This window comes from Salvia hispanica, chromosome 4 (genome assembly GCF_023119035.1).
Source record: "Salvia hispanica cultivar TCC Black 2014 chromosome 4, UniMelb_Shisp_WGS_1.0, whole genome shotgun sequence".
NCBI classification, from domain to species: domain Eukaryota; kingdom Viridiplantae; phylum Streptophyta; class Magnoliopsida; order Lamiales; family Lamiaceae; genus Salvia; species Salvia hispanica.
Window position 1 is genome coordinate 22,665,175 of NC_062968.1, and position 16,848 is coordinate 22,682,022.

The 16,848-nt window shown below is 36.8% G+C and overlaps 3 protein-coding genes across 3 annotated transcripts; 1 reads left to right on the forward strand and 2 right to left on the reverse strand.

Moving 5' to 3' along the window:
* Positions 1–164: 164 nt before the first annotated feature.
* Positions 165–3,773, reverse strand: LOC125224255 (zinc finger CCCH domain-containing protein 25-like). The gene is made up of 5 exons (XM_048127627.1): positions 3,641–3,773; positions 3,126–3,321; positions 2,912–3,021; positions 2,628–2,815; positions 165–1,094 (listed from the first exon to the last, which is right to left on the reverse strand). The coding sequence occupies exons 2-5, from the start codon at positions 3,296–3,298 to the stop codon at positions 525–527; spliced, it is 1,041 nt and encodes a 346-aa protein (XP_047983584.1). The 5' UTR covers positions 3,299–3,321; positions 3,641–3,773; the 3' UTR covers positions 165–524.
* Positions 3,774–7,120: 3,347 nt separating this feature from the next.
* On the reverse strand, positions 7,121–8,506 carry LOC125223365. The gene is made up of 3 exons (XM_048126487.1): positions 8,280–8,506; positions 7,947–8,011; positions 7,121–7,794 (listed from the first exon to the last, which is right to left on the reverse strand). The coding sequence occupies exons 1-3, from the start codon at positions 8,424–8,426 to the stop codon at positions 7,359–7,361; spliced, it is 648 nt and encodes a 215-aa protein (XP_047982444.1). The 5' UTR covers positions 8,427–8,506; the 3' UTR covers positions 7,121–7,358.
* Positions 8,507–13,176: 4,670 nt separating this feature from the next.
* Positions 13,177–16,642, forward strand: LOC125218421. Its single transcript, XM_048120082.1, has 8 exons — positions 13,177–13,509; positions 13,737–13,827; positions 13,912–14,004; positions 14,362–15,036; positions 15,117–15,483; positions 15,565–15,646; positions 16,109–16,331; positions 16,418–16,642. The coding sequence occupies exons 1-7, from the start codon at positions 13,333–13,335 to the stop codon at positions 16,319–16,321; spliced, it is 1,698 nt and encodes a 565-aa protein (XP_047976039.1). The 5' UTR covers positions 13,177–13,332; the 3' UTR covers positions 16,322–16,331; positions 16,418–16,642.
* The last annotated feature ends 206 nt before the right edge of the window (positions 16,643–16,848 follow it).

The following is a 16,848-nucleotide window of genomic DNA, read 5'->3' on the forward strand; positions in this document are numbered from 1 at the left end:
TATATATATATATATATATCGTGCATAATTCTTCACAAACAAAACATAAATTTTCTACCAAAAATTATTCATGCATAGTTTTGGTTAAATATAACAAGTGACATAACAACCCACAAGAATATTAAACCCCATAGAAACGTGGCTTCAATTTCAAAAGCGCTGAATAAAACAATTACACTGCAAAAGCATCAACATTCAACTGTGAAGGTTAGTGTTTCTGCTCCATTAGGAATACAAACCTCAAAATTATGTTCTTGCAATCATCAATACATGCAGCAGAACTCGAAAGTAGAAATCTGCATATTTTCTCAAACATATCCCTCCCTAATAGAGTAAAGGCAACACAATGCTTGTCTGCAAACTACACCAGAATAAAAGGTAAATATTGGTCTGCCTGCAAACCGTAACAGTCTGCGTTTTTACTTTCAGGTACATACTTCTCAGGGGGAAAGGCGCTATTGTCGACTCCTCCACTCGTACATGACATCAATAAAAAAAGTAACCATGGATATTCGTCAACAATGTCATCTACCTCTTTCATCTTTTTCTCTCCTATGATGGTCTGAATGAGTATCTCTATCTCGGCCTGACCTACCATCCTTTTCCCTGTCTCGGCCTGACCTCCCTTCCTTTTCTCTACTATACGTATCTCTATCACGGCCTGACCTCCCTTCCTTTTCTCGACTACTAGATATATCTCTATCACGACCTGACCTAGCTTCCTTTTCTCTAGTATATGTGTCTTCACGGTGATGGGATTCAGACTCATATTTTCTTGATCTATTCTCATTTCTCCAATCACGTTCTACGTTGGAGTTTGGCTCATTGAAGCTGGATCTCGACCTTTTATCAGTACTTGAGCCATCGCGTGCATCCTTATGCTCCAACTGTGTTTTAACCCCTCTTCTCTCATCATCTTTTGCATTCAACTCAGCTCTTTCATTATTGCCATTCCCCCGTGGACGTTGATAGTCGTCATTACCTCTATGGCTAGGTCGTCCAGACCTTCTATCCATTTCTGGATTTTTAAACTTGTCCTGCACCCACCTTGAAGGTTTATCTTCTTCTGCACCCCATCCTGTATTAGCAGCTCTCTGGTCCAAAGAAAAAATGAAGCTTTATGAGAGGGTTGGGGAATTAGTGCTTGATGGCAGTGCAAGGGGGTCTTGCAAGAAAAGTGACATAGCAATCACCATGGCCAATCACACGTTGAAACAAATAAATGAGAATGAAAAGGAAATAAGGAGCTTAAGTGCTTAAGCAACCACTGCCGTGACCAAATACTTTAAGAAACAAAACAATACCTACAGCCAAGACAATCAGTCTGTTGAGATTTAATTGTACTAGGCCATATAACCAAAAAGTTTAACATGAAGCACTTCCCTGCTTCTCAAAGTAGAAAAATAAATCATACTGACATAAGAACATGTTCGGATGGATATAAAGTAGAAATTCAAATCATATGAAGGGATCTACAAGTGATTAAGAGAGAAATATCTAGTCTGGTGAAGCTTTTTGGATCTTGAAGATTTGGAGAACAAACAAATGAGCTTATTATTGAAAACATGTAGTTGTACATGAAATGGTTCGTAGAATTTGCTACTCGCATTACTCTGTTTATATATTTGGTCCATGTTTCCGGGACATGATCAACCTTAGAGCTGGAAGGCTGGATACTAATTGGTTAAATAGTTTTCTGACAAGTGGTCAGTGTGACATGACATGATTAGCAGAATATTAAAAAATTAAACAAAATGATAAGAGAAAAACAGAGATTGAGCTAATCTTCTAATAGCTTTTTAGATAATTTTCCAAATGCCATGGAAGCATAATTGCCATCTGGTTGAACAACAGTTTGCTGCACTATATTCTTCTTGAGCTGTTGAGCACACAATAAAATTCTCTATTTTGAATAAAGTTTTGAGGACAAGAAAATAATCAGATACTATTTCCCAACTCTTGCTCATTTAAGTACTACTTTATTTCAGCAATTTAATTTCAAAAGCAACCATAACTCTCAAAACCCAGGAGGCTGGAAGTGGAGTGCTACAGCCCACTTCACCTCCACCAATTTCGATATCAGCCTTGACCATATTGTCATCTTTCGGCCGTGTTTCCATCTTTTAACTACTAGGTAGAAGCTAAGTTCAGTTTTGAAACGCCTCGGGTTACTCATTGAAGCAACCAATAGGTAGGTAAGGATTTCAAAGCACTAATCCCCTACGTATGATTGAATGCTCATCTCTTACAATAATTTGCTGACACTATGCAAGTTTTTTATTGAAAAACATAAAATGTAAAACACCTTTAGCAACTCAACAACATTCTGAATACTCCATGGTAATATATCCCTAGTCCTGTTCAGTTTCATCCTCTAAACTCCATTTTTATCAACAAAATATGTAATCCTGATGGCATTTAGCTCAGAATAATACAAACGTCATGTACCCAAACAATCATACCAACAGCTATGAACATTTTAACCATAAACTCAAAATCAATTTATTAACTATCATGTTTTGTTTCTTAGAGAACAATTTAAAACATTAAACAAACAAATTTATCCCCTAAAAGTTAGCAGAACACATAATGAAGAGCGAGTAAAAGAAGTCCTCTCATATGCATACTTGTTCATCATGAGAAAATTTGCAGCTATCTCCGCGGTTGCATTCTCCTTTCTGAAAAGCTCGACAGACACCTCGTTCCTCCCTCTTCTGCTGCCTAGTCTCCTCATCCTCTTCCTCCATCTTTTTGTATTTGGTCACGTGATCAACCCTAATAGTCCGGCCCAAAATTTGAGCTCCATTTAAATTGTCTGCACATTCACCCAAAATAAATACTTATATGATTCCACGATTACATCTTCACAAAAATAAGACAGAACTACGACGTATATTGACATTTGACTGACCAACAGCAAGATTTGTGCTCCTTTGATCCTCATACGCAACAAAAGCAAAACCTTTCGACTTTCCAGTACCTTTGTCTCGGATTAGATTAACATCCACAATCTCTCCATACCTACATATGAATTGAGCAAACAAATCAGATCCCATCAAAACAGTAACATACAAAACAAAACAACGTACACGTACACACACGGGAAGAAAAAGAAACACACTTACTGCGCAAAGACGGCAAGGAGATCACCTTCAGTCAAGTCAAAAGGGATGCCACCAACATAAACATAAGCAGAGTCTCTATACTTAGCATGCCACGAAGCATCTTCTGATATTCCTAGGGCTGCCTCCTTTTTGTTTATATTCTGAATACGCTTCACCAATGTCAATGGATTCATGGATGTATAATGAAACAGAAGCCCTGCAAAAGCAAGAAAATGGAAACGAAAAGTCAGTATAATAGACAAATTTGTCCTTAAACCTAAACACACACACACGCACAAAGATGTCGCTGCAATCAGGTCAAAAGACAAAATAAAATCCATAATCTATGAGTGAAGCGTCGAAGAGCAAAGAGAAATCAGCGATGACAAAGGAGAAATTGAACTGTTTCGAATCCCTAATTTTCGCATCCTATTCAATTTGTGGGTTCAATAATGAAAAATACAACCATTTACTGAATCAAATACGAAATTGCGTATGCTTGTTATCAATTGATCAATAATGGTAAGAGTATTGACCTCAGATATTTTGAATCCACAACAGTGATGGAGTGAAATGAGAGAAGAAGAAGAATAGTGCGCGCGTTGGATTAACTGTGGTTCAAGGAAGGGCGCGTTTGGTTTGTAAGAGAATGGATTCCTAAACACTTTACCTATCTCGGCCCCACAGAAAGTGCTTAACATTCATTTTTTCAGCTCCTTCTTATACCTTCATTACGTATGTCATTTCTTTGGTTCTATACTTTTTTTTACATGTATCTTATAAGTTTCGCAACATTTTTTTCCCTCTCATTTAACACCCACAAATTATTATCTTTTCACTTAACTTCACTAGCATCTTTTTTTTAACTTTATACTAATATTCTACTAATTACATTGATATATGAATAAGTAAAAATATAAATATCTAAGAAAAACATAATTTAAATATAGATACAAACCTAACAATTATATATAGTGCCTAGTTTGCATTTTTTTGGTTTTAAATATGTACTCCGTTTTCATGGTAAAAAAGGGCACGAGCATGTTTTTAAAGCTTAATGTTAAATACAAAAACCGTAAATTTAATTGACTAAATAATAGTAGTAATATATAAATATAAATAGCGACGTCAATAAAACTACACCATATATATATTTGATAAAATTAAAGCATTCTATAAGTTTTTCATTTTGATCAGTGACTACCAACTGCAAATATAATTTTTCCAATAAAATGAATTAAAACCACCTTTTGGTAATAAAGAAGTTGAACGTAAACATATACTAGTAGACATGCTCACAAGTCACATGCATATTAAATTATTTTTGCACAATAATCAAATAAATATATAACTTTAGTAGTAGTATTTTGTAAATATGAAAAATGACATATGCTTTTGAAATTGCATGTGACTTTCCTGACGTTTTGCTCAATTTGGATATATTGTAAATTTAACTTGTAACTTCATATTTACGTAATTGAAAAACATATGACTTAACTCTAACGATCAATATTGCACCAGCAATCAAATAAATCAACTTTGATGTCAACAAAATCAATGTATATCAATCTTAATCAATATGCATGATGATAAATACTATGGTCGAAGCCTTGAAATTACAAGTTTCTTATAGATATCTTTAAAAATCAATAATAATTACTCATTCATTTGTATGACAAGATGAAGCGTTTTACCAGCTCAGTTGCGCTTGCTATGTAAATTCCGCATGAAATGATGCTCAAAGGTTCGATATATTAGCCTCGAACCGCACAAGCACGCACACATCGCATACACTAAACGAACCAATGGAAGTTGCGGAAGGGCAGCTTCCGTTCCTGGCGCAAGGCCATCTCATCCCCTTCTTAGCCCTAGCCAATCAAATTCGCCTTCACGATCACCATCGCCACCACCCCGCTCAACGTCCGCCACCGCAACGCAATTTCCGTGTCCCCGGATCCCCTTCAACTCCCTCCCACCGGAAACAGAGAACACCGACTCCCTGCCTAACCACCTCATCGTCGACCTCCCTCGAACCCCCCTTCCGCGTATGGCACGGCCGCATACATTTCCATGTGGCAGCACCTCCCCCAATCCGTTTCCTTCTGAGCTCGATCGGGTTTGAGATTCTCTCCAATTACACGAAACGCCCAATCTATTGCATCGGCCCCCTCCTTCCTCAGGCTATCCGTCAGCCGCGATTGCGAAACACGCGGGCAGAGATCACGGAATCTCACCGGAAAAATGCCTCAATTGGCTGGATTCGCACCCGGGAGATGCACAATCAGCCAATCGCAGATGATGTCGGTGGCGTTAGGGTTACAGGACACCGGGAGTGAGTAGAGAGCGATTGAGGCGGTGATGGGAGCTTCGGAGATGAGGAGGAAAGCGGCGGAGATTGGGGATTTGATCGGAGGAGAGTGGGCGGAAAGGTTCTTCGCGGATGATTTTGCGAGATAGTAACGCTTATTAATCCATAATAATAATAGTATCATTTTCAACTGCTGTTTTTAATCTTTTTTTAATGGATTCTAAGGTTCAATTACCCATATATGAAATAAAAGTAAACAATATTTTAAATTGTGGGTATCCTGAAATGCTAAAAATAGTAGTAGTAGTAGTATTTGTGAATATATTTATGATGGTACGCAATAGAATATTTTGGTTACTACAGGCATGCAAGCTCAAATTTGGTGCATCACTACTCCACGAAAAAAGTAACTGAAAGTACGCAAAACAATCATATGCTTGAATATCTTTTGAAAACAAGTACGCTGAAAAGTTTAGTGTACTTAATCATGCAATCAACTTCTTAGGGTTTAATACATAGTCGGAGTAGTACACGAGTATGCAAATACTAATAAACAGCACACTCTTAAACGTCAAAAGTTAAGACACATGGTTTAAGAAGAGAGAGTCGAGGGAGACAGAGCTTCGTCATTGATGCAATAAGCTACTAGTAAAATTAGGCAATTATCTGAACCTAATTCTAAACATGCCAAATCTCAAACCTTACTTAAGAATGTATAGTGATGTTTCCAAGCAAACAATCGAACACAGCCACAAATTGTTAGTACTACTAAATGAGCATAAGCAACCGCAGACCACGAATGAGCTCGAATGCAGTTCCCTCTCTTGTGTTTTATGTAATTACCAGTACTACGCAAATTAGAGAGATCGTATTAACGATGAAACTGGAGACCCTTGGAACATTTCTTACAACTGAATTAATTGAATTCAAACACGTGCTTGCAATAATTTTACAATCGTATATCTACAACTTTAGAAATAAGGTAAAAAATATCTGTATAATTTGATTTGTTAGGTTGCCCATGTGTAATATGTCATCGTTTAACTGATACTCACCTTTATGCACAAATCTTTGGCTGCCATATGGCCCATATCGAATGCAAAGTGACTCCAAAATGAATTTTATTTGCATGCAAAAAGTGAATCTTTTATTCCATTTATAATTATTTTGGGAACATACATTATGGAGAAGGAAATTAAAGTATAAAGTGTCCTTGTATAGTGCCGATTTATTGAATAAAAGAAATTGTATTTTAATAGTACAACTTTATTATTTGTTGAAATTCAAGGATACGTAATAATACTTTAATTATCTTTTCTTTTTTATCTCTCTTATTTTATTAATTGTGTATTAAAGCTCGTGTCTGATCCAAATTGCATATTTTTGGTAGGACAGAGAGAGAATATAAAATTAGGCACTTTGTCAAAAGGACTACTTATTTATTAGCTCAACATATGCATTTTTTTTATGTACGCGTACCATTGCAATTAGTTTAATCACAAACCAATGCATAACCTTTGCAAAAATTTTATCTCAAATTATGAGATTCATCCCATGTTCAACATTAATTACTCCACATATTTACATTCATCATTTGTAAGATCAAATAAACTAAATTACTAATCGGGAATATGATCGACGGTTCAGCAACTTTGTTTGAAAAACAACACGTAACAAAAAAATCAAAAGCGATAAAGAGGTCACGGATTCTGTGCAAGACGCAAAAAAAAAAAACCAATGTTTTAATACAAACACGAAAAGACCATTCTACCCTCGTGATTTCTCCCGACCAAAATACATTAAAATGTGCGTGCGTGGTTACGGCCGAGGATCTTAACCTCACCCAAAGTAGAACCCCAAAACCGTCAAACCATATTTTGCACCCTACAAATTTCATTTAATTCAGAAAAATAAAATAAAACGTGACATTTCTACATAATTATTCTTCAAAAGAGCGATTTCAGCGACCTAGCTTTGATCGGCTTTCTCATCCTCTTCTTCTTCCCATCAACCCTATCATCATCTTCGTCTTCCTCGCTGTCGTCGTCTTCGTAAACGAAACCCTCGTGCTTGCTATCGGTTTCGCCTCTCACCTTGCCCCACCGCGGCCCGAAGCCGGTGTAGTAGTAGAATTCGTAGGGATTGGACGCCGCCGCCGCCGGAGCCTTCTTCGGCCGAGTCCGGCGAGGAGCCTCCGGCGGCTTGGCGGATTTCTTAGCGGCGGTGCTGCTGTAGCTCTTAACTAAGGATAAGTGGTGCTCGCATTTCGAATTGCCCTCCGCCGCCTCCCTCCGGCACTGCCAGCTCTTCCCGTCGGTCTTGCAGCAGTAAATAACGGCCGCGCCGCTCTCTAGCGCAGCCGCGTCCGGATATTCCGATCGCCTATCATATAAATTAAACCTATCTTATGCTAACGTATAATATGCGAGAAATGAGGGATAATATGCCGATTTATGAAAGGGAAAATTGTCGCAGAAATAGTGAAATTATCAACTGGAATAATGCGGAAAAGTAATCGAATTCGATCGGTTTACCTCTCAGAAACGGAAACGCGAGGGTCGGAGCTTCCATTTCCAGCGCGAGCGTCGCTGCCGTTCACCTGCGGGGAAATAATCCGATTTCGAGAAATCGAAGCAGCGGTGGGGGAAATGAATCAGAAAAAGAGCAAAACCTAGAAGGAATTCGAATTCTAATGAGAAATAGCGGCGAGGAATCGGAGAATTAACGCCGTGTGCAGAACCCTAGGAGCGGGCGGGGAGAAAACCCTAGCAAAGAGAGGCGAAATAGGGGGGGAAATGCGCAGGAATAGGAGGCGTGCGGCGGCAGATCTGAGGTTGCGAGATGGATGAGAGATGAATTTGACTGACCTGAAGCGGCGGCGGAGGAGACGGCGGTGGGGAGAAGGTCATGGCGTCCCACGGCGACTGATTGAGCTGGCAGACGTGAGTTTGGAGCTTGAGAGGCGACGGCGCGTAGAGCAATGGAGAAATCTTCGCGTGCTTGCGTATTCTCATGGCGGTGGAGGTGGCGGTGGCGGGGAGGCCGTTGAAATGAGCTCGATGAGAAGAAGCGTAGATCCAAAAATTGATTTTTGTTTTTCTTATTACTGTAATACTCTCCTCATTCTATATATATATATATATAGGCGTATGCGTATTTTTTTTTACTGATTATTTTAGTAGGTGGAGAAGTCATAGTCCCACGCCATGCCTAGTTGGATTATTTTTGTCTCCCTCTCTGTATTTACTTAGTAGTTTCGAAATTAAACAAGATGCTACTTTGATTTTTTTTTTATAACAGAGGTTTCGAAATTAATTACTGCCATAGTATACTTTCTTTTTATAGGTTCTGACCACCAGTAGAGATTCAAGGCACCAACAGTATTCACTACTGCTTTGTTCGTCATAAAATGTCACAACTTAATCCAATTTGGGTTCTAAAAACTAAAGGAAAAATAGATTTAAAAAAAAAAGTAAATAGAACGTGAGTTATATTTTTATATAATCAGAAAATTAATATATAATTGATAAAGTAGGAGAGATGGAGAGAATGATAGTCAAAGTAGTGTTGATAAGTAGTGGGACTCATATTATTATTAGTGTTTAATTAGTGAATTGTAATGGTGAGTCATAGTAGTATAAGTTGTAAATAAATTGATAGATATGGGTAAAAAGTTGAGTACTGTACAACTTTTTATAAATGTAATGTATTTTATGGACATACAAATAGAAAGTGCATATATTTTTATGGGACAAATTGAGAAACTCATAGTAACAAAGCATGAGTATATTTGTATATATTAGTTTTCTAATAACAAAAAAGTGAGATAAAGTTAACGAAATGTGAAGTTCATTATCAAAATTCGTACTAACAACTAAGTATGATAAGTACCGACGGCTAGAATGATAGAAAAAAAGTAATGACAAATAATGATAGACTTAGAGAGTACTACTTTTGTTTGTATGCAACACTTGTCACGTAATCACACCTACCTATAATCATACTTAGAAATTGAGAATGAACAAATTAAATACGGAAATTGACCGTAAATGCCACGTAAAAAAGAAATAAGAAGCGATGAGATAAAAAGTAAGGCCACCAACTACCATGCGGCTCAGGGAACAAACACATAATAAGATCGCAAAGGGAAGTGATCCAATTCATAACATGTATTAATACAATCAAGAACATAGGAGCTTTTGCATAATAATATGTGTAAATTTGATTAAGAATATAGGGGTATTTGCATAATAATTTTTTTTACTAAGAGATGTACTTTCTAATTTCTAAAATTTAATTAAAAAACATTTTTAAGCAAAATTATGCTTGCTAGGGAGGATACAGTCCCTAAGTCCATTCTACATGTGTCTGCATGTGTTTATAATGTCAAATGCTACTCATTTAAGCCATTTCATTTCTTTTTATCTATCCATTGCCAATAGTTATATTGGGAGATAACACATGTTTTAGTATAAAATGATGTTATTATGAGAGATATATACATAAACAGTAAATATGATTATGATATTATTAACCAAGTAAGTGTCCACTTGATTAGAAATAAAAATTTGCTAAAATTAAGAAAGTGCATAACTAGTTGCGCATGACCTGACCCGAAATGTAAAAAAAACATGACAATTTGTGAACGGTGGAAGTATGCATTGTTTTCTAACATAGATCTTGGGCCTGGCAAGTAGGCCTGCTATAATTTAGTGTCCTTGTCTTGTAAGGGCCCAAAACATTTTTTGTGATCCATTCTCAATTCAAATTATTATTTTTTGGTGTCATTGTGAGATGATTAACTAGGGGTTTACTGGTAGAATTGGTATGGTTATATTTTTGGTAGCTTTATGCCAAAAATACAAGAATGAATGAATGATACTTGTATTTTCATTAATATAAAACTATATTGAAAATTTTGGTCATATAATAATTGATAATACTATTAATTCTTCAAATATCACGGCCCAAAAGCCATAAATAAACAAAAAAAATCTAATAATTAAAATAAAAAGCTGGGGCATGATATTTTTTTGAAAAATATAACAATGTATAGTGATGGATTGTATATAGGCGAATACACACGTTATTTGGTAGTGAATGTCGAAATGTTAATTAAATGGTTAGCCATTGTTTTGATCAGCTGGTTTGATAGAGATAAGAGAGGGGCAGCCTGCTGTGTAATGAATATGGGAGGGGAGCCCTCTTCCTCTTCTCATTAATTCCTCCCCCACTTCCCATTCAATGCTTTACAATATAAGAACAACATTCATTTCTATATGTATCACAAACTAAACACAAAATTTAAACGCAAAAGGGCTTGATTATAATGCAAATTTTAAAACTAATAGTCTATAATTAGTCTAGCCAACCTTAATAGACTGCAAAAGAGATCTTCTATACTCTTTAACTTTTACGCGGAACAAATCTGATGTTACAAAGACTCCCCTATATATAAGGCTGCCGACGACAACATGAATTAACAACTAGCTACGAATTTAAATGAAAAGAATATTAATGTTACATGCTAAAGTGTGATTGGTGTTTCTACTATTGGACTATTTCACATCAAGATCTAGTGGAAAATTGTGAGTTATTGAAGGCTACAACTTCAAACCGCCGTTAACAATTCACAATTTCTTAAGTATTTCACCAACAAAGTAACAAAAGAAAAATAACATTGATCTGTTTATTAAGCTTTTTTATTTTATTTTAATAGTTTCCTTATATATCTTGTAGATTATGTAATCTGGCATATAGTTTCAAACCTCATTGGTTTGTTGGTCTCGTGTAATTTGAAGCATTTTGTACACCCTATTAAAAATATATAAATAATCTATTTTTTCCTATCATGTTTATTAAGAAATGAGTAACCTCTTTTAATAGGAAAATTTTGGAAGTGTGACAATAAAATAGAATAAGCTATCGCATTGCCATATTAAAGCATGACAGTGCATGCTTGTTGGACTTGATTGGTGCTTATTCTTTAGGCAGCAAAAATCGTGACAATTATTGGACACGTGGTTTCACCACTTAAATTCTTTGCCTATACATAATTAATACTCCAGATTTCTATACAATTTCTATAGTCTATACGTATTTATTTCTATACATTTAATATTGGCAGTCCTATAAAGAACTATTGACTATTTATCGTCTTACCACTGTTATATGATCTGAAATATATCGGGCAAAATTTATTTTAAAGGACCTACAAATAATTCTCTCTTCATACCAAAAATTACTCCATTAAAATTGTTAGTGACACAAACTTTTAAGAGTTTTATTTATTAGTAGTATATTAAATAGAAAATGAAAATATAGTTAAATACTACTACTCCTTAAAGAGAAAAAATAAGGAGTACTACTCTATTAATAAGGAGAGAGAAAATGATTAAAATATAATAAAAAAGATAAACAATTGTATTACACCTACTTATCAATGATGATTTTTTTAAAAATTAGAAATGTGATATTTTTAGGATCGGATAATTAAAATAAGAAAAGGAAATTATCAACATGGAATGCTGATGAGGTCTTTCAACAACTTAATTTTGAAAAAATGGACACCTAAAAATTAGCTCAACTGAATTGGTTGACTTTAATTAATTGAAACACAATATTGTTTCACAATTGTTGTTTACTTTATCGTATAACTAATACCTTGAAAATGACCTTATTTTGAAAACACAGCATAATGAACTTATTTTGAAAACTTAAGTGGCATCCCCCCACTTAGTCAAAATATATTGCTTATTTCATCTAATTTAAAATGATATGGAGTATTATTATTTTTGAAATTAATAGAGTAACTTAAGCACCTTTTCTCTTTTCGTATAATACATCAAATCATTTTTTTTTCTCAATTTAAATCACTCAACCACTTCTCTCCTCAATTAATACATCCAACCACATTTTCTTTCTATTTAGAAACACAAATCATTAGCTTTTAAAATTTCGTTACATCCAAAAAATACACCATCATATATACGACGGAAGGATTACATATTTTCCGATCTGTTTGAATTAACTACGTCACATATACGACAGAAGGATTACATATTTTTGATCTGTTCAAATTTTCAATTAACTAGAAACGGAGTATGTCTATAATAAATGGATACCAATCAACTTACATTGAATGTTTTAAGTTAAATATAGCACAAAAAAATCAATATACACTTAATTAATAGTATTACATATAAATAATTTTCAATTATTCCATATCAATAAATAGAGGCCGTTTTATATATAAATAGATGTATTAGATGTATCATAGTCATATTAGGCGCCGTTTCTATATGAATAGATGTATTAGATGTATCACAGTATATGATATCTCGATGTCATATCAGTTACAATTTCACCCTAAATAAATATAGTACTTGTACAAATTTCACTATGATTTTTCATACATACTATAATTTGGTAAATTTTCATGATTTTTTTTGATAATTTGCCAAAAAAAACAAAAAAAAAAGAAGGTCAAATCAAAGTTAATAAACGAAATAACCGCAATCAATGGGTGCCGAAATTTACCCTCCAAAATGGAGTCAAATTTGCTATGACAAAGAAAGTGAGAAACCCCATTTTCACCAAACAACATAGAAAGCAGAGAAACCACTCATCAATTTTTGATTTAGCAAGAACACCATGATTAAGACACACTCCCTTGATCCCCTCAAACTCCCATTATAAATCACCGTTTTCTACGAAAATCAATGGCCACAATGCCACAAAGTCTTCCCCCACCCCCACCCCACCCACCCCACCCCCTGCCCCCTCACATGGTAAATGCACCATTTTTGTGAATCTTGCTAATGAATAACAACATAAATCATATTCACATTTTTCATGTAGTCTATTACTGTCTTTTCTTCCCCTTTCTTTTCCACCATTCTTCTTCCTTCCCCACTAAGAATGCCGGAGCTGGGTTTTCAAGATTTGCGGGCGGGCTTAAGGGCCCGTGATTTAAGCCCGGATTCAGTCATCTTCACTGGCGATACCAATTTCAGCCTCTTCTCCTCTGCCTCTGCCAGCGTCGAGCGCTGCTCTTTCACCTCAGATGTTCCTGATCAAGAATCTGTTTCATCTCAAGTAATGCTGCTTCATTTTTCTGAAATGCATGTTGCTTAATTGCTGATTTAGCTTTGTGGGTCGGTGTGAAAATGTGTGATTGTGATAAAGATTGAATTTTCAAGTATGGGTTTCGAAGATTGTTTTGATTATGTGTCGTTTGAAATGTGGGTGGTGGTTTTATGTTGCAAAAAGTTGTTGTCTTGGTTGGAGGAGAGGGAAAGTTGAAATCTTTGATTTTGAAACAGATGGCATTGAGTGGTCCAGATCCAGATCCGAACAAATCGATAGCGGTTCATAGGAATAGTGTTAGCCTCAGCAGAAAGGAGAAACCAAAAGGTACATTTATGCTTTTGTGTTGAGTGGAGTTTTTGTGTTTTGAATGGGAATTGAAAATGCTGACTGTTTTGATTCAATTGTTAGTTCAAAAAGTGGATAGTAGTGAGGCTGAGACCACTGAGGATGAAAATGTAGCCCTAGATTCCGCAAGAAATTCCTTCTCTCAGGCTCTAAAAGGTGAATAATCACTTGCTTTCTCATGTTTAGCAGCTGCTTGAAAAATGTTAGGGCTTGGATTAGTTGTGTTTGTTTATTGGATTGGTGTTTTTTTGTTGATTAGAATGTTGGGAATGAAGGTTGAAATTTGAAGTTCTGTTGGGCTTAGTTGTGTTTGTATGTTGATTAGAATGTCAAGATTGAAAGTTGAGATCTGAAGTTATGTTGACTCTTAGGACTTAGTAGTGTTTGTTTATTGAATTGGTTTTTCTACTGATTAGAATTTCAAAAACGAAGTTTGAGATTTGAAGTTCAAGTTCTGTTGAATCTTAGGGCTTAGTTGCGTTTGTTTGTTGAATTGGTTTTTCTGTTGATTAGAATGTCAAGACCGAAGGTTGAGATCCGAGGTTCTGTTGAAAAAGGCAGACCGTAGAAGGCCGGCTTCTCTCGATCTCAACAATGCCGTGACTTCCACCTCACCGAGACTCGCAGTGATGAAGAAACCGTCTGCTGCTGCGCGGAAGACTGGGACGTTTCCTAGCCCTGGAACGCCCAACTATCGACACACGAGCGTTGGTGTCCAGAAAGGGTGGAGCTCCGAGCGCGTTCCACCTCACACTAGTGCAAGCAGGAGGAATGTGAGCACCGCATTGCTGCCTTACCATAATGGGAGGACTCTGCCTTCGAAGTGGGAGGATGCGGAGAGGTGGATTGTTAGCCCCGTGTCGGGGGATGGTGCTATGAGAGCCTCGCAGCAGCAGGCGCAGAGACGGCCTAAGTCGAAGAGTGGCCCCCTCGGCCATCCCGGGGCTGCTTATTATCAAATGTTCTCGCCTGTAACTCCCATGTTCGAAGCCAGCCGCGCTGAGAAACTCACGGCGAATTCTCCCTTTTCTGCTGGAGTGATGGCGGTGGATGGCTTGTCTATTCGCTACGGAGGCGGGGAGGGCACGGGGAACTTTCACCATGGCAACGAGCCGTGCATGGCTCGGTCGATTAGTATTCATGGATGTTCGGAGATGATCAGCCAGTCGTCGTTGCCAGGATCCCAGGGTATGTATGGCGTTACCTTCGTTGTTTTTCTCCGTTTCGTCTCGTGTGTTTCTTCTATTGACATTTCTGTGTTGATGCAGATGCTAAATACGATGCGATGGAGGACTCTGCCAACAACGTATCGCGTGCTGTTTCGAGGAGGGATATGGCGACTCAAATGAGTCCGGAGAGCAGCAACCACTCCTCACCGAGAAGAGACTCTTCGTTCTCTCTAGCTACTCCGTCTATTCTACCCGTTGTAGAAGCGCAGAGCATACGACCCGCCAGACCGGAGATGAGGGACGTGCTAGTTGACGAACGTGTCACTATGACAAGGTGGTCCAAAAAGAGTAGGGGTAAGAATCCAGGACGGAGCAGTCGAAATGGTGACGACTGGAAAAGAAAGGCTGCAAACGATCATTCGGATAGCTGGGAGGTTTCGTCCGAGACGTCAAAGAGCATTTCAAAGTAATTTTATTCAACCAGTTCCTTTGTACATTGATCATGATTATGCTAAGCCAATTCACCTAAATTGCTACCATGTTTCAGGATTCAGAGGGAGGAAGCTAAAATCACAGCATGGGAGAATCTGCAGAAAGCAAAAGCCGAAGCTGCAATAAGAAAACTCGAGGTACGTACTTTAACTTTCCAGTTTCTCTTGCCCGATGCCTGTTTTTGCTCGTTTCCATTCGTCCCGTAGGAATGAGGAACTATTCTAATTATGCATAGTTGCATACTATAATGCTTTGTTTATAATAATGTTTTTTTTATACTCCGTTCGTCCCAAGATTTAATCGATTCGTATTCCTTTTTGAGACGATCCAAGTTAAATAAGTCATTTCTTATTTTAGAAAAACCTAACCGTTTTAATCTCTCTTACTTTATTCTTTTTCCACTTAACTCATTAAACACTACTTTCTTAAATCTCGTACCAAAAAGACTTTCTCGATTAACTTGGGATAAAGAGAGTGTATTACATTATGGTTATAATGGTGGTGGTGTGCGTGTTCGAAGTTCACATTCAACGATATGCATGATAGATTGTTACAGATTGCAAATATATGAGTGAGCTGATCGGTTTTGTATTGATTAGATGAAATTGGAAAAGAAGAGGTCATCATCCATGGACAAAATTATGAACAAGCTGAAATCCGCGCAAAAGAAGGCCCAGGAGATGAGAGGTTCGGTGATGGTCAGCCAGACGACGACCAACCAGATGGCAAGACCCTCGGAGAGAGCATTATCCTTCCGAAGGTCTCGACCAATTAGTTCGTTGAGTGGATGCTTCACCTGTCATGCTTTCTAGTGATGCACAGGTACTTTTTAGTTTGGCTCGGATTATATTGATATCGGAACAGCAAGTACGATTGTGCTCGAAATGTTTGTTTCGATCTTGTTGCAGACGAAACGATGCTCTGATCCAGCTTTCGAAACGCTTGGGAATATCTTTGGAGGTTGCAGAAGTTAAATCTTGTAAGGTTGTATGATTGTAAGTATTATTATTCTGAAATTGAAATGTTTCATTGTCAAAAGGTGATCCATTCATATTAATTTGTGGATTGATTGATTAGTTGATCTATATGCATAAAAACCTTTGGTTATAATTACTTGAAACTATTTTTTATTTTATGTGGAGTTATTGTTGTTTGAAGAAAATTTTCACCTATCATTTGTGATTTTTTAGGGGTTGAAACTCAATTATTGCATAGTGTGTGACAGTTATAGTAAGATTTTGGCACTTAAATTACACTAGCGCACAATTTTATTAATTTATTTCCATGCATGTACATTCTATTTCAGGTTCATAGTCACAATTTCAATCAGCCTTGTTTC